At 37.0% G+C, this 26,143-nt stretch overlaps 1 protein-coding gene across 1 annotated transcript in view; it reads left to right on the top strand.

The window, feature by feature from the left end:
- LOC150091523 (pyruvate kinase PKM-like) overlaps positions 1-26,143 on the top strand; it is a 182,660-nt gene that overhangs the window by 47,414 nt on the left and 109,103 nt on the right. The window contains exons 3-4 of the mRNA XM_090376074.1: positions 485-576; positions 15,320-15,454. Coding sequence (XP_090232200.1) covers positions 485-576; positions 15,320-15,454 — 227 coding nt within the window. The remainder of the gene's footprint in view (positions 1-484; positions 577-15,319; positions 15,455-26,143) is intronic.

Below are 26,143 nucleotides of genomic sequence, written 5' to 3'. Positions count from 1 at the left end.
AAAAGAAATTACCAGATTTGAATGTGGGGAGAGCATGTGGAGCCAATGGTATCTATCTGGTTGTAATGAAAATGGCTAAGGTTATTAAATGCATGTATTCGTATACAGAAAGTACAGCTTGTTTCAAAAGTATTTTTGGATATATTCTTGGGTCCAAAATAAGTAAAATAATTATAAACTTGTAATTCTGAATGGTATGGTATATGGTTATACTATATTTGTAACTGAAGCACTGGATATTGTTTATCACCATTCACTGGTTGGAAGAATGAATGGGTAATATGGCAGATACATGGAAATTAAATGTTTTTACATTGTTCAAAAAAAATTTTTTTTTTTTTTGTTATAAATTATGAATTATTATTATTTGTTAATGTGTCCAAAATGTAATGCATTGAATGTATTAATCTAACTTTTGAGAAATATATTGTATAAATTGTATGCATTATCTGAACAGATTTATTTAGATAATGTTATATTGCAGGGCCATCATCTCGGGATGTTGACACGTTGGTTGAGATGATAAAGGCTGGAATGAATATTGCTCGGCTTAATTTTTCTCATGGAACACATGAGGTATGTTCAAAAATGTGTTGTGTACATTTTTGTTATGATACCTTAAAATAAAGGTAGGTAGTAGATAGAGGTGTAGATTTGTACCTGTGTACTATAATACTAAGATTTTTGTTTTCTTCCACTCTTCTTTTTCCATTGAGTGATATTTGAAAGGAATGGCACACGTTTAATGATTTTTCTTATTTGTCTTACGCAAATACAGGGTTATTAAAATTAAAGTATCCCTATGTAGAGGGCTCTGGAGCAAGTTCTAAGGCTCGTCCTGAAGATAAATTTGGACAACAGGTACAATAAAGAATGTGTTCACCATTTATTGGGAAAAAAAATTAGTTAAAAAATTTGTCACTATATGGCGCTGTGGCAATATAAATCACTTGAATAGCACTACAATTGTTCAATGTGTCCTCCATTTTGGTCAACAGTTTTTTTCATTCGAAGAACAGCATTTTCTACAGCAGAACATAACATATCAACTGGAATAGCCAGCACATGACGTTTAATGCTGTCCTTCAGATCTGCCAGAGTTTGACATCCTTCGCTATACACCTGGTTGTTCAAAAAACCCCACAACCAGAAGTCGCACGAGGTGAGGTCTGGTGATCTGGGTGGCCAAGATGTCTGGAAACAACGGCTGATGACCCGTTCCTCTGTAAAGTTGTTGCCTTGGCAATCTTTGGACACAACGGTGGATGTGGGGTGTTGCACCATCTTGCATAAATATGGTATCCTGAAGGCACCCACGTTGTTGCAGCTCTGGTATTGCGAAATTTGCCAACATTTCATAATATTGCTGTCTAGTAATGGAACAGGTGCGGGGTCCAGTCAGTGTTACCTGTTCAAAAAAATATGGCCCAATTATGAATGTAGCTGTAAATCCACACCACTGTCACTTTTGGAGAATGCAACGGGACCTCTTGGATAACTCAAAGGTTTTCTGTTGCCCAAATGTGACAGTTGTGCGTATTCACTTGTCCATTTAAGTAGAAGTGGGCTTCATCACTCCAAAGGATGTTCCATGGCCAAGTGATATCCACTGTCATTCATGCCAGAAACTGAAGTGCATATGTGAAACGAATATCTGCATCACCATGCTTTAGCTGTTGTTTTTTTTTTTTTTTTTTTTTGGTGCAAGGGCTACTTTGGCCATATTGCACCTATCACTGTTATGAATGTTACTTATGCATGTTGACTGTTATGGCATTACTCAAAAATGATCATATAATTTTATCTGCTTTGTAAAGTGAAAGAACTCCAGCAGATTAGCATCGTTACTTGTGATGTGGCAGAGTGTCAAGGGTTCTTTAAGGTTTGGCAGAAAGCTAAGAGACTTGGCGGGATGCTTTAGCTGCTGTAGCATGTGCATCTTGTAAGGATAGTACTGCAACACCTGACGCATTACTAGCCTTGCAGTGGAATACAGCATGTCCACTTCACGAGAAACAGCTGGCACCCTTGTGCTACCACATGAAGATTGACTTGATAAATCCATGACAGCCATGGCCACATTTTCAACACAAGAGGAGTCCACTCGTTTTCAACCTCTATCTGGTTGAATACCAAGATGTCCTGTCACTTCAGATTTCGCAATCATTTTGCAGACAGTACAAACAGTCATGTTGTTTTTATAGTGTAAATTGTATTAGTTGCCAATTCAAATCATTAAAATGCACTATACTTTCATCATTATCAAAACCAACTTTGAACGGCTTTGTGCTATTTTTCTAAAGCACATTTTTGGAGGTCACGACCATAAAACAATAAAAACAATTTGCACTTTCTGGTTTATTTCAGATCTTGAAAAGTAAACTTCGGGAATTATCAATTTCTTATAGCAATCGCACTGCCATATTGAGGTACATAGAAACCAATTTGCAGTACAATTTACGTAGAACCCAATTTGCTAAACAAGGCGACAATGAATAACTCGGTTATATAGGGTGGCCATTGAAACACTGAAGGGTTTGAAAAAGTCATAACGTGTTCATTTTTAATCTTTTTTATTTTCTTTTTTTTACAGCTTATAGAGTATCCCTTGGAGATTAAAATGTGGCCACTGAAAGACTGACCACCCTTTCAGAATCTTCTGAAGCGATGTTCTGTTGATGCCTAGTTGAGCAGAGCGACGACGGGTAGAGGCAGATGGATCCTCAAAGACACTCTGCCGTACAGCTTCCACCGCTGCTTCAGTGCACACAGTATGCTTAGGACCTCTTCCCGGAAGATCGCCGACTGATCCAGTTCTTTCAAACCAGGCAATTAGGTTCCAAATCATGTTATCGCTAGGAGGACTTTAAAATGTTGCCGGTATTTTCTCTGAGTTTCAATAATTGATCTTTCACTGGAATAGAAAAACCCAACGAGTTTTACTTGTTGCTGAACATCATACGTAGCCATTTTAATCTCCAAGGGATGCTCTATAATCTTTAAAAAAAAGAAAATAAAAAAGATTAAAAATGAACAAGTTATGACTTTTTCAAACCCTTCAGTCTTTCAGTGGCCACCCTGTATAATCAAAGCTTCACACGTACGCATACAGCATCAGTGACAGTTATAACAACTCATCATCCATGCTGTAGGTTTTGATTTTGTGACCTTCTACATTAGCAAGTGCTGTGTATGCTTTCCAGTTTATTGTGCAGTTTAATGAAATGCCGCAGTGTAAACTTTTAAATGAAAAAGTGTAAGTAATTGAATTAAAAAGTATACAGTGGTTCTTAATGTGGATTTCACTGTAATTGCTACTAATTAAAATGCAAAAGGTAACTGCAAAAAGGGGGTCAACTTGTATGTTGAGTAAGTTTAGCATGTTTGCTGCCACTTAAATCTGAAAGCTCATTCAACGTACCACCATAATTTTCAATGTTCAACGTGCCATAACATCCCCGACATACAGAAAATTTGTATACAATGGTCGAAAATTAAAGGTTTGGAACTCATAGCTAAAAGCAAACAACTTCTGTGCTTAGCTGAAAATCAGAGCTAATCTTAAAATTTTATGAAAAATTTATTCATGTACATTAAACTAATATCAACATAAGCAAAAAACAAAACTGTGTTCCAAGTCTATAAACAAAAGCCAAGCATTCACTGAGTATGTCAATACTGAGGAGTTATTAATTTCATTTGCCTTTATGTTTACTGCACTCTTTGGTTGACTGCTTAAGAATGACTGCTCATAGGTGTTATGGTACAGCACAGCACTTGGGTGCGTTTTGAATGTAGATATGCATTGTGACATGTCACTCCTATTGCTGTTTTACGCTTGTATGCATAAAGGCAGCAAATATGTTACGCACAAATTTAAGACAGAAAATAGAAATCTACCTACAGTCGGTCCTCGTATAACACGTGTTTACATTACACGAATTTGATCATACACGATTTATAAATAGGGGAACGTTATCTTATATAACACGAACCGAATTCGCTTATGCACGATTCGCCTTTGTGTTTACAAGAAATGGCAGTCGAACGCGGAATCACCCCAACCGAACGCAACGCGATAGGAATGAAGAAGATTCTGAAAATGTATTTATGTGTTTTATATCAGTGAAGGGGAAACACATTTCACCATAATAACGTAAAAACCCACACAATTCCAGCTATCGGTATTATCGCAAATGCAATTAGATCGGGTTTACAACCAGTTTATAACAGATTCCACTAGCAGAAACGAAACTGGAAATTGTTTTTATTGTTTTATGGTAGTAACCCCCAGAAATATGCTTTAGTAAAATGTGGGGTGTTAGTGTATCTCGGCCTTTACAGTGTTGTTTATTCAGTTGCTATACGCGCGCAGCTTTATGTGTATTAAGCATGCCTCCTCGTTTTGTAATTGCGCTATACTTAAAAGGTGTGAAAAGGAAGCATCCTGGTAAAGACACTGCAGATTCAGAAAGAGAAAAAAAAAGCAATATCGATAAACAGAGGCAGACTGGGTCAAAAATTCTTACCCGGGAAAATTTATAGTGGCCTCATACTAGCGTTTATGGCCAAAATCACACCGGCCCACCAGGGTTTCCCCCGGTAAGGCTTATGGCCAGTCCGCCTCTGTCCATAGAGAAAAAAATATGAAATTGTGAAGCGCTTTGAGCGAAATGAAAGACCATGTGATAGTGCACGTGCTACAGACCTAAATGAGTCAACGCCGAGAATTACAAAGAATGCAGAGAAAATAAAAACAACTTTCATAGCGGGAACAACTCAAAAGTGTAATTAAAATCCATTAGATTAAGACACAGAATTGGAAGAGATGGAACGGCTGTCATCTGTTTGGATAGAAAATCAAACAAAACACAAGTTTGCTTATGATAGAAGCAAAAGCATTAGCAATATTTTATTACGTAATAGTCGTTATAAAATACGTAAGCATTTTATTACGACTATTTTATTTAATATAATAAATTTTTTACGAATAAAATACGTATTTTATTCGTAAAGAATACTTTTTTAGTATTAAAAAAATACTAAAAATACTTTATTATAATATAATAAATAATAAAAAATATTTTATTTTTTATTATATTATAATAAAAAATATATTATATTTCTTATTACGTATTTTAATTGTTATAAAATACTTATGTATTTTATAACGATTAAAATTACCCGATTATTTATTGTGTTTGGTAATGTTTTGGTTCCAAATATGTGTTCAATCTTGGGTGGTCGGCACCTAACCCCACTTTTCCCATAGGGCCTGTTGTTTATATTGCACGATTTTGCATTGCACGAGGGTTTCTAGGAACACAACTATCGTGCTATACGAGGACAGACTGTATATGCTGAAACACACACTGGCCAAAAAATTAAACCTTTATTCAGTATTGAATCAGGTCCTCTTTGTTTTGAATAACAGGAAGTTTATGGCATGGCATTGATTCTGTAAGGTGTTTTATTGTGTTTTGGTCTAATTGTAACCATTCTTCTAGCAAAACCTGTACACAGTACTCTAGGTTTGGCCTAACCATTGCCTTGTATAATGGGATAATCACCTCCCTCTCCCCAGCTAGCAAAATTCCTATATATCATTGATAAGACTCCATGACCTGCCCTGGCAGCCTGTCTGCACTGTTCAGTGAACTTCATATTTGACTGCACCATTACCCCCAGGTCTTTTTCACATTCCACTTCCCTGAGTGTAGTACCACACAGTTGGTACGTTTCTCTTGGGTTATTGCTACCCATATGCAGTACTTTGCATTTGTCAATGTTAAACTTCAGTTGCCACTTCTCAGCCCAATTGCTCAACTTATCTAAATCCGGTTGGAGTAGCATACTGTCTTTACTGTCGTTAACAACCCTGCCAAGCTTTCTATCATCTGCAAACTTAGGCATTAAACCTGATATACCTTCATCAATATCATTGATAAATATACAAAACAACAATGGGCCCAACAGCGAACCCTGGGGAACTCCACTAATAACATTTGTCCAGGAAGAGCAGTGTCCATTGATTACCACTCTCTGTCGTCTCCATGTCAACCATCCCTTTATCCATTGTAGCAACTTACCCTTAATACCATTCTGCTCCAATTTGTACAGTAGTCTTCCATGCACAACAGTGTAAAAAGCTTTCCTGAAATTCAAGTACAGTGGTACCTTGGTGTGTGAGCATAATTCGTTCCGGAAACGTGCTCGTAATCCAAAGCACTCGTATATCAAAGCGAATTTTCCCATAAGAAATCATGGAAACCCAGATGATTTGTTCCAAAACTCAAAAATATTCATATATTGTAAAAATGATTAATACAAAATACATACATACCTTTTCATATTTTTAATATTTAAATTTAATATACATAAAGCAATCGAATTTATGGTAGGACGACTTTCACTGTCACTAACGGAATCACTGCTATCTGTTGACTCTTTCTTTTTGTGCGACTTTAACAAGGAACCTCTCCAATGACACTTGCCTCCTCTTGAGGATTTCACAGAAATATGACATTGCATTGTCGTTAAACAGATTCTCCGCTCACACTATTACAAAATGAGGAGGCACGCTTGATACACATAAACAAAGCTGTGCGCGCACGTAGTAATTGAATAAACAACACCATAAAGGCAGAGATACACTATTAACACCTCACATTTTACTAAAGCACATTTCTAGGGGTTACTACCATAAAACAATAAAAACAATTTCCAGTTATGTTCCTGCTAGTGGAATCTGTTATAAACTGGTAGTAAACTTGATCTAATTGCATTTGCGATTATACTGATAGCTGAAATTGTGTTGTTTTTTACGTTATTATAGTGAAATGTGTTTCCCCTTCACTGATATAAAAAAAAATACATTTTCAGAATCTTCTCTTCATTCCTATCGTGTTGCGTTCGGTTGGGGTGATTCTGCGTTCTACTGCCATTTCTTGTAAACACAAAGACGAATCGTGCATAAGCAAATTTGGTTCGTGTTATATAAGCTATCGTTCGCGTATTTATAAATCGTGTATGATCGAATTCGTGTAGTGTGAACACGTGTTATACGAGGACTGACTGTACTCATATTGCAAGACCTCGCTCGTTTATCAAGTTAAAATTTATTAAAAATTTTTGCTCGTCTTGCAAAACACTCGTAGACCAAGTTACTCGCAATCCAAGGTACCACTGTATATGATATCAAAATTATTTTTTGCATCCAGTTCCTTTGTGACCACATCATAGTATCCAATCAAATTGGTTCAGACAAGACCTCCCTTAACAAACCCATGCTGTGTCTGAATTATTGCTGCAGTCTTGTCTAGATGATCCTGCAATGCTTTAACCAGTGATTCCATTATTTTCCCTGGAACAGAGGTTAAATTAACAGGTCTGTAGTTATTTGTGTCACCTTTTAAACCCCCTTTGCGAATTGGTGATACATTTGCAGTCCACAGGGACTTCCCCTAAGTCCAAAAAAGCTCTCATTATTATGGCTAAGGGTTTGCTTACTTTGCTGCCTCCTTTAATATAGCTGTATAGATCCTGTCCACAGCAGGTGCCTTTTTTATGTTTAATTTCAACAATTTCTCCTCCACTTTGCTCTCAGTTATTACAAAATCACTTAGCTCCCTGTTATAGTTTGATAAACTTCTGGCACTCCCCTCATTGAATAACTCCTTTTGTGAATGTACATGAAAAATACTCATTCAGTTTATCAGCTACCTGAGCATGATCATCAATAATCACCCATCTATGTTAAGTGGTCCAATCTGGATCATCCCTTTCCTTCTAGAGTTTACATAAGTATAGAACTCTTTGCATTCTTGGTCAAAGATTTCTCGTAATCCGCTTTTGCTGCCTAACCTCCTTTGTGACTTGATTACAGACTAGTTTATATCGGTCATAGGCTTCTGTGTCACGTGATAATTTATATGCATACAATACATTTTTCTTTTCTGCCATTATTCTTCTCTAGCATCATTAATTCATCTGACATCCATTTAGGCCTAAACCTTGAACAGTATTTCTTAGTTGGAATGAAAAGCCTAGTAACTTCCAAAATTAAATCCCTGAAGGCTTCCCATTTAGAATTCAATGTTGGTAACATCAGTTGATCCCACTATACAGAATTTAAAAATTGTCTGAGACCCCTGTAGTCACCTTTACGAAAGCAAAAGCTCTTCTCTTTAGCCTTGATGGTAGTTACATCTTAAAGTAATTCCCACATCAATAAATTGTGATCACTATCACCCAGTGGTTCCTTTATCTGTAAATTCTTAATGCATGAATAATCACTGCTGATAATCTGATCAAGATTATTACTCCCTCTGGTTGCCTCTCGAACATGTTGCTGTAGAAAAGTCATCCAATAAATCCCCGAAAGTTGTGCTATTGTGCAAGTGACCAATCCACAAGTTTCAGTTGATATCTGAAAAGTTAAAATCCCCCATGATAAGACATTCTGATTTACTGGCCCACTCTATTTCTCTGCACAATTGCTTATTATACTCACCAGATTCATTAGGCCTGAAACACCCACCTACTCTAATTTTTCATTTCTCCGTGCTTATGTGTCACACCATACAGACTCGCATTGCATTGTCCACCAAAGTCAATTGGATGCACTTCCTTAAATTTGGTGTTTCTTAACTAATAGCATAACCCTTCCTGACCTGTCCTGTCCTGTATATCCTTTCTGTGCACATTGAACTCTCCAACTTCCAATTCTGCTCAACTTACTTCTGTGTGACACCACGTCTCTGATATCCCGACAATATCTGCTTTTGATTTCTTAACTAGCACTTCAATCTCATCAAATTTATTAACTATACTCCTAGCATTGGTGTACATGCAAATATACATGCACCTGTTCATACTCTTAGTTATCCTAACACAGCCCATGTATTTACTTGTTTCACTATGACTCCTATCAGTCCTATAAATTTCCATTGTCTTGCTTTCCAGGCTGCTGCTCATTCTAATAGAAGCATTGTAATAGTGCAAGAATCACTTTTGCCTCTGCCTGCAGCCGCTGTTAACCTTTTAGTCTGTATATCTCCCCAAGCTAGCAATCTTCCGTCCCATCTAACACTGCGTCAATAGCATCAGCAAATATTCTTGCACCCTTTGTATTTAAGTGTACCCCATCCCTGTAGAAGCAGTCTCTCCTGTCAACAAGCACAGACCAGTCTGAAAAAAATTCTGCTCCTTGAGCCTTGCACGATCTCTCCAGGGCAGAATTGATTGACAAGGTTTTCATCATATACCCCCTCCTATCATGTCTGGGCAGAATTGTAGACACTTTCCCATTCAACCCTAACTCGCGACGTTTTATCAGTATTGACCTGTTCTTGTTGAGTAAATCTGCAGATCTCTTACTCTTAATGTCATAAGTTCCAACGTGTACAACAATATCACCTTTTGTGCCCTTAAAAGATGTTATCTGCTCTACAACGTCATCAACTTTTGCCCCCGGCAGACATACCCTGGTCCCGTTCCTCCTATCCTTCTTGCATAGTATATTCCCCGTCTCCCTGACAATAGATTCACCAACAATAACTGGTTCCTTTGGGACCCGCACATTCTGCCTTGGCGATTGCCTCTGTGTTGTCTGATGCACAGGAGTGAGCTCTGCCATTGAGCTGGTCAGCTTACAGCATGATGGGCCCCTCATTAATTTCTTTGAGGGCATTTACTCTACACCTCAAGCATCTCATAGATGCCCATCAGAATGCTGAGATGGTGCCTAATTTCTTGACACTCTAGACACCTAGCACACACAAAGGTATCCTCCTTGGCTAGATCATGTCCTGCTTTAGAAAGGTCGGCAAACATTTAGCACATTTTTTTTGAGTCTGATGTGTTGGAGAATCGCCCCCTTCGTTTCTCCCCGAGTCGCAGCACTTTCTCACCAGTCTGTGATCTTTACTTCGGAGCTCTAGCCTGGGTCATGATTTCCGTTTAAATACAATTTAATTAACAATGAAATTTAATAAGATTAATAATATTTTTGATTAATTGATAATACTATAATAAGCTAGCAGATTCCTAATACAGTGCTTCGTATTACGCTATCTAGTGTTACTTTATACCTTACGCTATCAGTTTGAGATAGATATATGCATTATGCTATTTTTTATTGACTACAATAAGAAATAGCGTAGCGAAATAGCTTGTTCAGCAATATTGGTGCCAACACTGGGAGTTGTAACTTCCAAAAATCTCTAGTTACAAGAAGCTAACGAAAGCTACTAAACCTATTTAATCTCTGTAAAACACAATGTACTATGTTAATTAACAAAGAATACAGTAAAAATTAAAAATACTCATCCCTTTACAGCAGCCAAAAATCCACCAACTGTTCCTCACCGATCGTTGCTCTGAATATCTTTTATAAGTATATAGGAAAAATAGCTTTGTCTGTAGAAATGGGGACGCACAAAAAGATTGCAAAAAGCAAGACTTTAAGCATCTTTGGCTAATCAGTGGGCCTCTTTGAACAGGAAAAGGAGAATAAAGGTATATTTGTATTATTTTACTAGAAAGGAAGTGATAAATAAGTCTTTTATCATACACAACCAGATGCAGTGGGCAATAAATACCCATCCTCAGCGTACAAGGCAAGGGATTTGACAAGTTATGAGTACACATCAATGTACATAGCGATTTACAAGTGTAGGTCAAAAATCTATTAATAAATGGTATATAAAATCTATTAATAAATTATAAATTCATTATTTTGATAGTATTATTTTATAAAATAACATGAAAAAATTGTATATCAATATCTTATTCAGTTTCTAAAATTTAATATTTTATATATGTAGGTGGAAGAATGAGTATCCAACAAATCATCATTAACTAATCAAATGGTTGACCAAAGAGGGCAGAAATGCTAAGGAAATCCATCAAGGAATACTAAAGTTTTTGACAAAGTATCAACTGGTTATGCAACTACACCAAGTGGGATACCTACCTAGTAATGGGTAGGCCCACCTTTCACCCGGATAAGGGCAGTCACACGACGAGGCATTGAGTCTGCTAGTTCACAAAAGCGTTCCACAGATATTTCCATCCATGCTTGCTGCAGTGCTGTCCATAATTCCGTTGCATTCCTGGGTGGAGGATCCAGAGCTCAAATGTGGACCTTTCCACAACATCCCAAAGGTGCTCCACAGGGTTCATGTCCGGTGAACAGGGAGTCTATTCCATTGTGGTAAAATCTGCGGATGCTCTTCGAACCATGTTCTAGTCACCACGGTTCTGTGGGGAGGTGCGTTGTCCTGCTGGAAGAGTCTATTGCCCTGTGAGTGCACGATGACCACAAAGGGATGCAGATGGTCTGCAAGGATGGACACTTAACTTGGACCATTTAGAGATGCATTTGACATACCAGAGGTCCCAATGTGTGCCAGTTGAACACGCCCCAGACCATTATTGACCATCCACCTGCCTGAACAGTTCCTTGTTGATATGACAGGTTTCCGCCAGGTATGCACCCTCCCATCCGCTCGAAATAACTGTAAATGGGACTCATCAGACCAGGAGACCAGCCTGCGAGGTCCATTGCCAATGTTCTTTTGGCAAGTTGAGACGTAGAGTCCTATGTCATGGTGTTAGCAATGGGACTGTGGTGGGTCAGCGGCGTCCCATAACCTGTTGTTGCCTGATGGTCTTGGTGGAGATGTTTCTGGCACCTCCCTCGTTGAAGTCAGTGGTGATTTGTGCCACTGTCACTCTCCAATTGCCTGGCAATGCGAGACAGATGTTGACGGACACGTTCATCCACCACTTTCACCACAGTGCCCACAGCACTGTCCACGATGAGATGTTATTTTGAAAATGGCATATTCCCAATACACTCCTGGTACTGTGAAATGGGATAGTGCAATTTCTGTACCACCTTTGCGTTAGGGTAACCCATGTGTCGGGCACCCACTATCATCCCTCTTTCAAAGTCTGTTAACTCGTGACATTTATCCATACTGACATTTAATTACCATCTACAAATGCAGTGTACCTATATAACTGCCAAGCGGTGGGTTCGTCCCCTAGCGAGAGGGGTGACAGCGTTGTGTTGCCCAGGAACCAGGTATCCCATGAATTCTGTCCTTTAAGTGTATTGCAAGGTGGTTAGGTTGGCAAAGTTCGAAAGCGGATAGGAGGCAGTTGAGGATGGACCAAGGTCTGGTCAGCCTTCTGAAGTAATCAATTTTGAAAAATTAGCGATCGTTGAAGGAAAAAATTTTAGAAAAACAGTAGAATTAAAGTGCTTCTGAACTTGAAAAAGTATGTAACATTTCCACAGAAGCATTTCAACAATAATATAGGGCATTTGGGTATATTCAAAGTTTTTTTGTAACATGGATTTCCAGTAACCTTTCTGTTCATGACAAGTAGGAGGGTGGAGTCATCAAAAAAGAACTTAAAATTAATTCTTGCTGATCCAGATAGATTTTTATACTGTTTGGTGTTTTATGAACCTGAATCCAAATTACCAAGGGTGCAAAAAGTTTTGAACTCTCTGATCAACTGAAAAGGTATTGTTGCTAATTGATCACCTTGCATCTAAAACCACAATAACATGGGAATATTATGCCAACCTTATGCAAAAGTTAAAAGCTGCATCTTTTAGGGAAAAAATGAGGAAAGTTGGGTCATCAGGTTTTGCATCTCAATGACAATGCACCCGTGCAAAAGTCTGAGTTGCGTAGACTAAAATTCATGAATATGGCTTTGAATAATTAAACTCCCCCCCCCCCCCTTACAGCAAAGATCTGACCCCAAGTGAATTATCTGCTTAGAAACCTTAACTCTTATATTTATGAAATTCATTTTACAGGTGACAGAGAGCTAAAGTCAGTTGTGGAAGCCTGGTTTGTTACCCCAAATGGGTTTTTTTTTTTTTTTTTTTGCAGTATTAAACCCTTTGCAAATTAAATGAGTACAGTAAACTCTCGATTTAACAGACCCCGATATTTCAGATTTTACAGACCGGACAAATAATAATACAGTAATGTACATATTAATCTCAACCATATTATTTCTTTTAGGTTATACAAAACTTCAGTGTTATTAAAAATTAATAATAATTACCTATTTCCATTATTGTTTTGATAATTACCTACTTTTATTTTTATAATCAAATTCAGGAAATTGTTTTTTATTCTTTCTGAAAATGTGTTCAAATAGCTGTTTTCCCAGATTACAGATAAGAGCAGGCAGTGATTTGCGAGCTGAATGTGCCTTGGGACATTGAACTGCAGGTCTATCGACTTGCTTTGTTTCAGTCTCAAGCTATCGTGCGGTCAGGTTGTATGCAGAGTGTTTCTGTGATTTCTGAATTGTGACTTTATTTATTAAATAAATTTGCAATCCTTACAATTTAAAATGGCGTGAAGTGATAAGAGTAGTTAAAAGAAAGCGTGTGAACTTAAATGTGGCTCAAAAATTAGAACAAGGTGTCTCAGTAGCACATGTTTATGAAATTTACGGCGTAAAAAAACAAACTGTTTCTGATATCTGTAAATCAAAGGCCCAATTGCAACATTTTATATTTACAACAGAATATTACATTCTTTATTATAATTTAATAATTTTATATTGCACAGTACTGTATATTGTATTAAAGCTTTTTTTTTTTTTTACATTAAGAACAATAAAAAATGCCCCCCCCCCCCAAAGTTACATTTGATTTAATGGACTTTCAGCATTAACGGACACCCCTTCTCCCCTATTAGTCTGTTAAATTGAGGGTTTACTGTATACTGAACTTCAGAGTGAATACATTTAATAATAATAATAATAAAAAAAAAAAACTGAATTTTGTACTTTAGTCAATATACTCCATTCTCAGAACCCTCATGACAATAAGGAAATTAGTAAGTTACATTAACAATTATAATAATGGAAATTTAGGCACAATATAAAGTAAGTTAGCAATTTTTTTTTAAAAAAGTGGAAGGTAAAATTATAACTAAGGTACAAATTGTGTGATATTTACATTAAAATTATATATCATTAGAAAAATATACACAATTCCAATTTACATAATTGCTGTATCATTCATTATAATGCTTGGCAGAGCTAAATAGTTGCACATATCACAACATAGCTAGCTTCCTTCCCATATTAGAGTTGAATTCCTACAGCAATTAAAGACCAATGTTTAACTAGTTTTGTCTCTTGGAATCCTTAACCTGTTCACAGTACAAGTGTGTTACGGGTTCGAACAACCTTTTATGTTAGATTTTAAAAATAAAATGAGATTAAATCTCATTCTTGAAACTAGCATTTGGTTAATCTGCTAATTTGCATGTAGAGAGAAGCTCATTATTCCTCTTTATAAGACCATGGCAAGATCACACTTGGAATATTGTATCCAGGTCTGTTGGCTGCATATAAAAAAAGACAGCTTCTAGAGAAGGCGGTGTAAAGAAGGGCAACTAAATTTATGAAGAACACTAAGCTAAGATGAATAGGTTAGAAGATGTAATCTGCAGAGCTTGTCAACTTTAGACACCTTAGAAGAGATTTGATTGAAGTCAACTGGGCATTAAGGTTAGTAAAATGAATGAGGGAGGAATATTCTAAATGGTGAGTGAGGCAAGAATCAGAGGGCATAACTAAATTTGTGGAGTAATAGTAGACAACATTCTTTGGGCAGTATGTCATAGAATGTTGGAATAAGTAGCCTGCAAGGATGGCCAAGGTGGAGTTTGGCAAAATTAAGGAGGAATTGGATACACTTTTGGCAATGGGAATAATATGAGAGGGATTTTTTTTTTTTTTTTTGATAGATGCAGAATAATTTTCTTCCTTGCATCATTATACTATTTAATGCTGGCTATGCCTTCTTTAACTATTCAAGCAGTTTCTTATATTGAGATTACTGGTTAGTTTATGCCAGTTTCCCATGACTATCATTATTGGTTTATAAAAATAGACAAAGCAAAAATAATAATAAATAATATTAAAAAAATGGAAGTTTATGGATGCTTCTATAAACTTCCATTTATTTGTTTTTAATATATTTTTTAATAGTTATTTCTTTTAACTCCCAAGTAGACATGCCTAAACTAATGTGTGTAAGGATTGTTTTGACCTTTCAACTGCCTGTTTTCAATGGGCCTTAATTCTTGTTTTTGCCAGAGGGTTAGGGTTGGGTGGGGACAGCCTTTTTTCCCACAAGAGGGAAAAAAATATATGATTTGAAATGTTTCTCGCTTGATATTCGATGTAGAAAATTACCTTATGCCATAAATTTGCAGTCTTTGTCTTTCAAAATGAATATATTTATGATGTGGTTTTATCTTTTCAGTATCATGCTGGAACTATAAAAAACGTTAGGGAAGCTGTACTTAGAGTAAGTGAGGAACTAAATATTCCTTCTTATCCAGTAGCCATTGCCCTGGATACCAAAGGACCAGAGATACGGACTGGTTTATTAAAAGGGGTTAGTATACTGCATTTGTTATTTACAGAGGTGTAATTGTTTTGTGATAATGGCTTGACATAAGTTATTTTAATCTCATGAACTACTAATTGATAGACTGTTTGTTTATATTGTGATATACTAAAATTTCTAAATTATGCATGAAGGTAGTTTATGATACTTCTATTTTTAAAAATGGCCATTACCTATGGTTTTGGTTATCTGTTGAAACTATGGCTATATTTTCCAATTTCTAAGTTAACTATAGTTTTAGTAGCATAACCTGAGCATATGAACAGTAGTTACTTGATAAAGTAACAGAAACTGCCTAAATGCTCCCTTGGGCTCCTCATTAACTTCTAATGGCACTAACATAAGAGGTATGTCATTGTGATGTCTTTTTTTTTTTTTTTTTTACATTTAGTTATTTACATCTTAGTCTTTCATCATGCTATTTCTTAGTTCAGTTCTATAGAGATGGCATACACTTAAATAGAAAGGGTGCAACAATATTTGCTGATGCTAAGGCAGTGTTTATGTTGATAATAAACTGCTAGCTTGGAGGGGGGGGAATATACAGACTAATAGACCAACAATAGCTGCAGGCAGAGGTGAAAGTGATTCTTGCACTGCCTATTGGAACGTGGAAAGTAAGGTCCTGTGAATTTCAAAGACTGCTGGGAGTCATCATGGAACATGTAAATACATGAGCTGTGTTAGGGTAACTAAGAGTGAGAGCAGTTGCATGCATACCAATGCTAGGAGCATAGTAAATAAATTTGATGAATTTGAAGTGCTGATCAATGCATGAAATGTGGATATTGTTCAGATATCATAGATGTCATGTGGAATTTGAATATGGGGAGTACAATGTGTACAGAAAGGATAGAGAAGTAGGAGTGGAAAAGGAGTTATGCTCTTAGTTAATAAGTATTTAAAATCTAAGGCAGGTGCATCCAGTTGACTTGGGCGGCCAGTGCAATATTCACTCATTTTGGTGTGACTTAAGCACTGGGAAAGCAAAAATGAGAGTAGGAGTGTGTTATAGGCTTATTGACTCTGGTTAGCACAACAAACAACTGCACAGAGAAATAGACTGAGCCAGTAAATAAGAATATTTTATGGCGCCTCCGTAGCCAGGTGGGAAGGAGCAGTACTACGTAGCACACGCTTCTTGATTAGACTGGGGTTCGAGCCCATCACCACCAAATACGGAGGATGAGGAAAGGTCAGGGAATGACCACTGCATTTCCCGGAGCAATATGGCCTTAGTTGCTAATGCTCCTAAAAACCAAAACAACAACAACAAGAATATTTTATAATGGGGGATTTTAATTTTCCAAATGTTGACTGGAACTTGATTGGTTACTCGCATACTATCAGGATTTTTGTGGATTTATTGGATGACAGTTTTCTATAGTAGCTTGTTAGAGAGGCAACAAGTAGGAGTAATACTATTGATCTGATTATCAGTAGTGATTATTCATGCATTAAGAATCTTCAGATAAATGAACCACCAGCAGGCAGTGATCAGTGTATTGAAGTGAGATTTACTAAAAGATGTAGCATTAACATTAGTAGAGACATACAATGCAAGAAAGCAAGCTTATGCAGCATCAGCCAAAATAAAAAAAAACAAAACAAAAAAACCTCCCATTTCTTCCCTCCATTCGTTCCAAATGCCTGTCCAGCTCAGCCTTAAATTTATTTAGGCTATCAATTTCCACAACAAAAGATGGAAGTCTGTTCCACCAATCAACTAACTGCTGGCTAAAGGCAAATTTCCGCACATCTATTCTACAAGTGTCTTTCCTCAATTTGAATCTATGCCCCCTAAGGTTCTTAATCTGAGCAAGAGGACAAATCCCATCAGCATTCAGCTTGCTCAACCCATTCAAGGCCTTAAACACCTCAGTCAGGTCACCTTGCAGGTGCCTCTACTCTCCAGGCACTGCAATTTGCAGAACTTAAGCCTTTCTTGGTAAGAGCACCCCTTTGTTCCCCTCACCAATCTTGTTGCCCTTCTTTGTACTCTTTCTAGCAGCTCTACATCCTTCCTAAAATCTGTGTACAGGCCTCCAGACCTGTACACAGTACTCTAGGAGTTGGCTGACCATTGTCTTATACAACTGGATAATCACCTCCCTGTCTCTGGCTGATTCCAAATTCCTATATATCTGTACGGTTCAGCGACCTTCATAACTGAATGCACAATTACCTCCAGGTCTTTTTCAAATTCCACTTCCCTGAGTGTAGTACCACACAGTTGATATGTTTCTCTTGCTACCCATATGCAGTATTTTGCATTTGTCAATGTTAAATTTCAGTTGCCACTTCTCAGCCTATTTGCCCGACTTACCTAGATCCAGTTGGAGTAACATACTGTCTTTACTGTCGTTAACAACCCTGCCAACCTTTGTATCATCTGCAAACTTGAACATTAAACCCGATATACCTTCATCAATATCATTGATAAATATACAAAATAACAATGGACCCAACAGCAAAACCTGGGGAACTCCACTAACATTTGTCCACGAAGAGAAGTGTCCGTTGATTACCACTCTGTCTTCTCCCACTCAACCATCCTTTTATCCATTGTAGCAACTTACCCTTAATACCATTCTGCTCCAATTTGTACAATAGTCTTCCATGCACAACAGTGTAAAAAGATTTCCTGAAATTCAAGTATATGATATCAAAATTATTTTTTGCATCCAGTTCCTTTGTGACCACATCATAGTATCCAATCAAATTGGTTCAGACAAGACCTCCCTTAACAAACCCATGCTGTGTCTGAATTATTGCTGCAGTCTTGTCTAGATGATCCTGCAATGCTTCTTTAACCAGTGACTCCCTTATTTTCCCCAGAACACATGTTAAACTAACAGATCTATAGTTTCTCTTCACCTTTTGAATCCCCTTTTTGAATTAGTGATACATTTGCACACCTCCAGTCCATTTGGACCTCCCCTGAATCCAAGGATGCTTTCATAATTATGGCTAAGGGTTTTCTTACTTCCTTTGCTGCCTCCTTTAATATAACTGGATAGATGCCGTCCACCCTAGTGCCTTCCTTATGTTTAACTTCAATAATTTCTCCTCCCCTTTGCTCTCAATTATTACAAAATCACTTAGTTCCTTGTTAGAGTTAACAGGGAGCTAAGTGTTAGAGTTGAATAACTTCTCATGTGTGAATGTAGATGCAAAATACTCATTCAGTTTATCAGCTATCTGAGCATGATCATCAATAGTAAACCCATCTATGTTAAGTAGTCCAATCTGATTCATCCCTTTCCTTCTAGAGTTTACATAAGTAAAGAACTCTTTGCTGTTTTTCTTTGCATACTTTACCAAAGATTTCTCGTAATCTGCCTTTGCCTGCCTAACCTCTTTTGTGACTTGATTACAGACTACCTTATTTCTGCCATAGGGTTCTGTGTAACCTCACACTTTATATGCATCCTGTACATTTTTCTTTTCTAACACGAGTCTCAGGGAGCTAAGTGACATCCATTTAGGCCTAAACCTTTAACAGTATTTCTTAGTTAAAATGAACAGCCTGGTAACCTCCAAAATTAAGTCCCCGATGGCTTCCCATTTAGAATTCAACATTGGTAACATCATCAGTTGATCCCATTGTACAGAATTTAAAAACTCTCTGAGACCTCTGTAGTCACCTTTATGAAAGCAAAAGCCCTTCCCTTTACCCTTGATGGTAGTTACATCTTTAAATAATTCCCACATCAGTACATTGTGATCACTGTCACCCAGTAGTTCCTTTATCTGCAAATTCTTAATGCATGAATAATCACTGCTGATAATCAGATCAGGAGTATTACTCACTCTGGTTGCCTCTCGAACATGTTGCTGTAAAAAAACAGTCATCCAGTAAATCCCCAAAAGTCGTGCTATTGTGCAAGTGACCAACCCACAAGTTTCAGTCAATATCTGGAAAGTTAAAATTCCCCATTATAAGACATTCTGATTTACTGGCCCACCCTATTTCTCTGCATAATTGCTCATTATACTCATCAGATTCATTAGGCCTATAACACCCACCTACTCTAATTTTTCCTTTCCCGGTGCTTATGTCACACTATACAGACTCAACATTGCATTGTCCACCAACATAAATTGGATGTACGTCTTAGATTTTGTTTCTTAACTAACAGCACAATTCCTCCTTCCTTCCTTCCTGTTCTGTCTATCCTTTCTGTGCAAATTGTACTTTCCAATTCTGCACTGCTTACATCTGTATGAGACCGTGTCGCTGATATGCTGACATATATGCCTTTGATGTCTTGTCTAGCACTTCAAACTCATCAAATTTATTAACTATACTCCTAGCATTGGTGTACATGCAAGTATACATGCACCTGTTTCTACTCTTAGTTACCCTAACACAGCCCATGTATTTTTTTGTTCCACTGTGACTCCTATTAGTCCTGGAAATGTCCATTGCCTTGCTTTCCAGGCTGCTGCTCATTCTAATAGAAGCATTGTAATAGTGCAAGAATCACTTTTGCCTCTGCCTGCAGCTACTGTTAACCTTTAATCTGTTTATCCCCTCAAGCTAGCAGTTTTCCGACCCATCTAACACTGCCTCGATAGCATCAGCAAATATTCTTGCACCCTTTCTATTTAAGTGTATCCCATTCCTGTAGAAACAGTTCTTGTTTATACTCCAGCATGACCACCAGGTCAGTAGAGTTTATAGTAAATCATGCATACAAACTTTAATCGTAATTAATAGTCACAGGCTGGAACTACGGTCCACTCAAAGAGTGCGTGTTACTGCACTTACTCTCCTTGACCATTTGGCTGCATCAGTCTCTCCTGTCAACAAGCAGCACAGACCAGGCGGAAAAAAAATTCTATAACCCTTGAGCCTTGCACAATCTCTCCAGGGCCGAATTGATTGACAAGGCTCTCATCATATACTCCCTCCTATCGTGTCTGGACAGAATTGCAGACACTTTCACATTCAACCCTAACTACCATCAAGGGTAAAGGGATGGGCTTTTGCTTTTGTGAAGTTGATTACAGTGGTCTCAGGTGGTTTTTAAATTCTGTGAAGTGGAACCTACTGATAATATTACCATGAGCAAATTCTAAATTTGAAGCATTAAAGGAATTAATCAGAAATTACTAGGCATTTTGTACCAAATAAGAAATACTCTTCATGGTACAGGCCTAAATGGATGTCCAATGACCTAATGAGACTAGTAATGTCAAAGAAGAAAAATACATGGGTTGCATATAATCAGGTAACACAGAAGCCTATGGTAGATAAAAACTAGTTTGTAATCAAGTCATAAAGGAGGTTAGGCATTCAAAGGCAGGTTAAGAGAAATCTTTATCAAAGGATGCAAAAAATTCGTTACTTATGTAAATCCTACAAAGAATTGGATGAAAAAAATTCGCCACTTGATATTGATATAGTTCTGCTGCTTGATGATCCTGCTCTGGTAGCTGTAAAACTGAATGAATATTTGCATCTACTTTCACACATGAGGAATTCTGTAGTAAAGTGGATGCTAGAAGTTTATCAAACTATAAGGTGCCTCCGTAGCCAGGTGGGCAGGAACAGCAGTGCGTAGCACACGCTTCTTGATTAGACCAGGGTTCAAGCCCGTGACCACCAAATACGGAGGATGCGGAAAGGTCAGGGAATGATTAAGAGCATATCCCCAGAGCAATATGGCCTTAGTTGCTAATGCTCCTAAAAACCAAATAACAAACAACAACATCAAGCTATAAGAGGTAGCTAAATGATTTTGAGATAACTTAGATATCCAATTATATTAAGGGAGGCAGCAAAGGTGGTAAGGAAATCCTTAGCCAAAATTATGAGAGCATGTTTGTATTCAGTGGAGGTCTGTATGGATTACAGATGTGCAAATGTATCCCCAATTCACAAAAGGAGATCGAAAGGTGACATGAGTAATTACAGACCTGTTAATTCAACTTATGTTTCAGGAAAAACAATGCATTCACTGATTAAAGAAGTAATGTAGGACAATCTAGACAGGAATGCAATTATACTGCAGTCAGAGAACGGATTTGCTAAAGGGCAGCCTTGTCTAACCAATCTAATTGGATACTGTGATGCATTAACAAAGGAACTGGATGCAAAAAATAATTTTGATATCGTATACAGGTGACCCCCGCTTAACGCTGATCATGCGTTCCGGAAAAACAGAGCGCTAAGTGAATCCGTGCTAAGCGAGCGCCGAATTCCCATAAGGTAACATATGTATTTGTGAGTTGCAGTCGGTGCCATAGGATATTTCCTAATCAACAATAAGCGGTAGTGAAAAGATACACAAATGTCGGTCAAAATATTTAATATTCAAATATTTGTACTTATAAAATATTCTACATTAGCTACGTATATAATTATATGGTAACTACTTATGTATCAAAATTAAACTTAAAATTCCAATTAAAATCATGAATTTAATTGATCTAAATTGATTTAATTATGAAAAATGTGTCAATTTTGGGTTGAACTTTGGCCCTTCCAAATAAACTAAAAGGGGTATTAATTTTAAATCTCTCGCAGCGTTACCACCAACAATAAAGTCAATCGATCCTTCGCCGCTTTGAAACCTGGCATGTTTTATCTTCTTTCAATATGAAACTTCTTGTAGGCAATCGTTTCCACAAAAGTCCTGCTTCATCTATGTTAAAAACTTGTTGAGAAGTATAACACATAATACCCCTCTTCAATAATTTTAACAAGTTCTTTTTTGAAACTTTCGGCTCCTTGATCTGCACTTGCAGCTTCTTCCTGGATTTTAAATCTATTCAACCAGCCCTTACTAGTTTTAAATGGTTCCACTTTTTTTTTTTTTAGGCAAGTTTTCTTCAGATCATCATATTGGCTAATCTCTTTCTCTCTTTTTTTTTTTTTTTTTTTTTAATATTTAACTTAACTGAATTCTGCATTGGAATATTATCTTCAATAAAATTAGTCTTTCCATTTCAATCCTAATAGCCGGCCTAGTCCTAGTTGCTTGCAGTGGAACAGCTATCTTTTCCTCTGATAAAATTAATTCTTTATTTTTTTATAATTGTTATTACAGTTAAAGTTGCAAGTCCTAAATAATGGCACACATCCGTTTGTCATTGACCGGAATCGATTCGCTTCAAAACGTCTAATTTAATTTTCAAATTCAGTAGTATTTTTCTTACATTTATAGTCTTCGTACTGCGCCCAGACGTTGTTGCTTTTTTATTCTTATTGGCCAATATTAACTCTTCGAAAATGTAACTGCATTGGTTGCATTAATTATGATACAATGTTCAAGTAAACTGTCCGTTATGCACAATGTCTAATACTGTACTGAGTGATGACTAGACCTCGGATAAATGCATATAACGCAAATATTACAAGCAATATACTTGATCATTTTTTAAAATGTTGATCTCGGAACTATGTAACAAGTCACTGTACTGCAATTAAATTAGCGCGCGAGAGAATTTCACTGAGAGTGGGAATATTTCTCAAGTTTGTGTGGGAAACGTTTTAACCGTATTTTTTATATTCATTTTCAAGCTATCGACTCCATCAAATGAAACGATTTCGTTAAATATGCCAAAAATGCAATCTGTAAAAGAGCGTTATAGTGATCTGTGACAGCGTTATAGTCAGATAGTGGTTATAATATAAGAACAGTGTTATAGCGAATCAGCGTAAAGCGAACCGCATTATAACGGGCCTGCTGTACTTGTATTTCAGTAAAGCCTTTGATACTGTTCCACACAAGACTGCTGTACAAATTTGAGCAGTGTGGTATTAAGGGTGATCTGTTACTATGGATAAAGGGATGGTCGAGTGGGAGAAGAACATTGATTGGTAATCAGTGGACACTGCTCTTGGTAGACTAATGTTATTAGTGGATTCCTCCAGTTTTTGGTGTTGGGTCCATTGTTGTTTTCTATATTTATCAGTGATATTGATGAAGGTATATCAAGCTTAATGTCCTAGTTTTCAGATGATACAATGGCAATTGAAGTTTAATATTGACAAATGCAGAGTACTGTATATATGTAGCAGTAATACCAGATTGATGTACTAACTGTGTGCTACTACACTCAGGGTAGGGGAAAATGAAAATGACCTGGGAGTAATTGTGCAGTCGGATATGAAGTTCTTTGAGCCATGCAGCAAGGCTGCTAGGGAAGCTTATGTGGTTTTGTCAATGATATACAGCAATTTTCCTAGCAGGGATAAGGAGGTGATTATATGACAGGGGTCGGCAACCTGTGGCACTTTGAACATGTACTGCGGCTCTTTAACTTTTAGTCCACATGTACGACAAGTGCAGCGTGCAACGGGCAGGGAGCAATGTGAGTATAGCATTAGTTTCAATGAAAGCCACAAACGCTTCTCAGTTTAGTTTCCCTACACATTGCGAGCAGATCACATGTACTGCAAGTGTTGAAGATTAATTGTTGCAGCGGTGGCAAATAAAAAATAGTTAAAACAGGTACAAATTGATATCTGTACGTACTTAGTGTTTGTGATAGGTACATGAATTCATATTATAAATCACTTGACTTTTTAAATCAGTGATGTGGTGTTATTAAACAAGTGAAATAAGATTGCATTAAAATTGCTATCATTTTTAAAATGTAAACTCAAAAGAGAGATTGAGCAAGAAAGCTGGGAATTTAAGAAGGAATGGGCTGAGTCATATGCATTTGTGGCAAAAATCTACAGGACTTCCATTGTGTTTAATATTTAGTGAAAAACTTTCCAGCAATAAAAGACAAATGTAGAAAGATATATTTTTTGACTAAACATGGTACATTTGCGAAAACATAGCCAGCTAGTAAGCCAAGAAAAAAAGGCTGTAAATGAGTTGCAACAGAAAATGTCATTAACAAAGAAATATTTGTCAAAGTGGATTAAATCATCAAGCAATACAAATGCTGCTAGTTTTGGAGTTGCATGTGAAATTAACACAGGGGAAACCATTTACGGACGGAGAGTACATAAAAAAAAATGTTTTATTAAAATGTTGGAAAATCTTTTCAGCAGTTTTCAAAAAGAAACAGAAATAATTATGAAAATTAAAGCAATACCAATATCTGCAAAAACTAAGAGGGACTGAGCTTTACTCATGGCCGAAGATGTAACCAATTAGCAGATTATGGACCTAAAGTCAGCATCAGGATTTTCTATAGCCTATGATGAATCATGTGATGTTGGTGATATAATGCAAGTTGTCCTCATTTGTAAATATATAAATTCTCAAGGACCCCAAAAAGAATTTCTTGATTTACTGTGGAGAGGATATAGAAACTGTAATTTTTTTTTTTTTTTTTTATGAAAAAACCAAACACGAGATGTATTAGAACCTCTAGTACTTAGTACCGTGCTTGGGTTGGAGGTTGAGAAGACAAAAGAAGATATTTGTTGACATTAGATTTGAACTTCTATAGACTATAATTTTCAGGAAATACGTATGAAAGAAGGTTTTTCCAGAAAACGGCAGTTGAATGAATAAACCAGGAAGATGAAAAGTTGGTTCTGTGAGCTTGAAGTTGGACAGTAAATGGATGTTGACTGGTGATGGCACATGTTTGGACTGTTTTGAAAGAGTGGGATTTATAGAAGCCAATTCAGGAGAACAGTGCCCATGGAAGTATGTGTAGAAAAGACACGCAGCAGAAACAGTACATCTATAAGACAGCGAGCAGAGAGACTCTGTTAGAGATGAGTCATTGATTAATCTAACTGCCCTCTTCTGAATGGAATCTAGAAGCCTGAAAGAGGTTTTGGGGGCACGGCCCCAGATGTGGGAACAATATGCCATGGTAGAGCAGATTTGTGATTTGTACAGAGTGAACAGCTGTTTGGAAGAAAAGTAACGCCAAGAGCAAAAGAGGTAAAAAAGTTTTTTAGAAGCAGAGGAAGCAATATTTATAATGTGCTTGTGCCAAGCGAGATTAGAAGTCAGGTATTCCCCAAAAGAGATATATCATCTTGCCTGGAAATCGAAGTGTACACCAAAGATAAGCATAGGAGCTGAAGAATCCTTTTTGAGAGATATAAGACAGGACTGAGTTTTAGAAGGATTGAAATCAACTGAGTTGTCTTTGCCCCACTAGAGAATTACCTGAAGATCAGCATTTAAGGAATTGGTAGTGGATATTCGAGAAGTTGAAGCTGATTGAGCAGGGCAAGGTTTCTCAAACTGGAAAGTAGAATGTAATGTGCTATTGTCGGCAAAACTCTGGATAGGATTTTTGGTCAATAGAAGGTCATTAATATACACGAGGAAAAGAGTTGGAGAAAGAACTGAACTGCTTGTGTTTCACCGAACTTTTCCATTGAATTTGTCCATAAATGGGTAACTAAGCCAGAATATCACCAGTGGATTGAAACTGATGGAATCCATACTGGCGATTGTTGATTAGACAGAAGGATTCTAGGTAGTTTAAAAATTGGCAGTTAATTGATTTCTCCATTACTTTAGAAAGAGTAAAAGTAATTGCAATGGGACGATAATTGGATGGGAGGGATTTGTCACCCTTTTTAGGAACTGGCTGAATATGAGCAAATTTCCAAGCAGAAGGTAAAACACCTTTGGAATAAGAAAGTGGAAAAAGACGGCAAAGAACAGGAGTAAGTTCAGGAGCACAGGTTTTGAGAGCAAGTGGAGAAATAACATCAGGACCTGGAGCTCTCTTAGC

This window comes from Mastigoproctus giganteus, chromosome 1 (genome assembly GCF_048544385.1).
Source record: "Mastigoproctus giganteus isolate SK-2022 chromosome 1, ASM4854438v1, whole genome shotgun sequence".
In the NCBI taxonomy this organism is placed as follows: Eukaryota; Metazoa; Arthropoda; class Arachnida; order Uropygi; family Thelyphonidae; genus Mastigoproctus; species Mastigoproctus giganteus.
The sequence above is the reverse complement of the archived record's forward strand: the minus strand, read 5'-3'. Positions and strand labels throughout refer to the sequence as shown.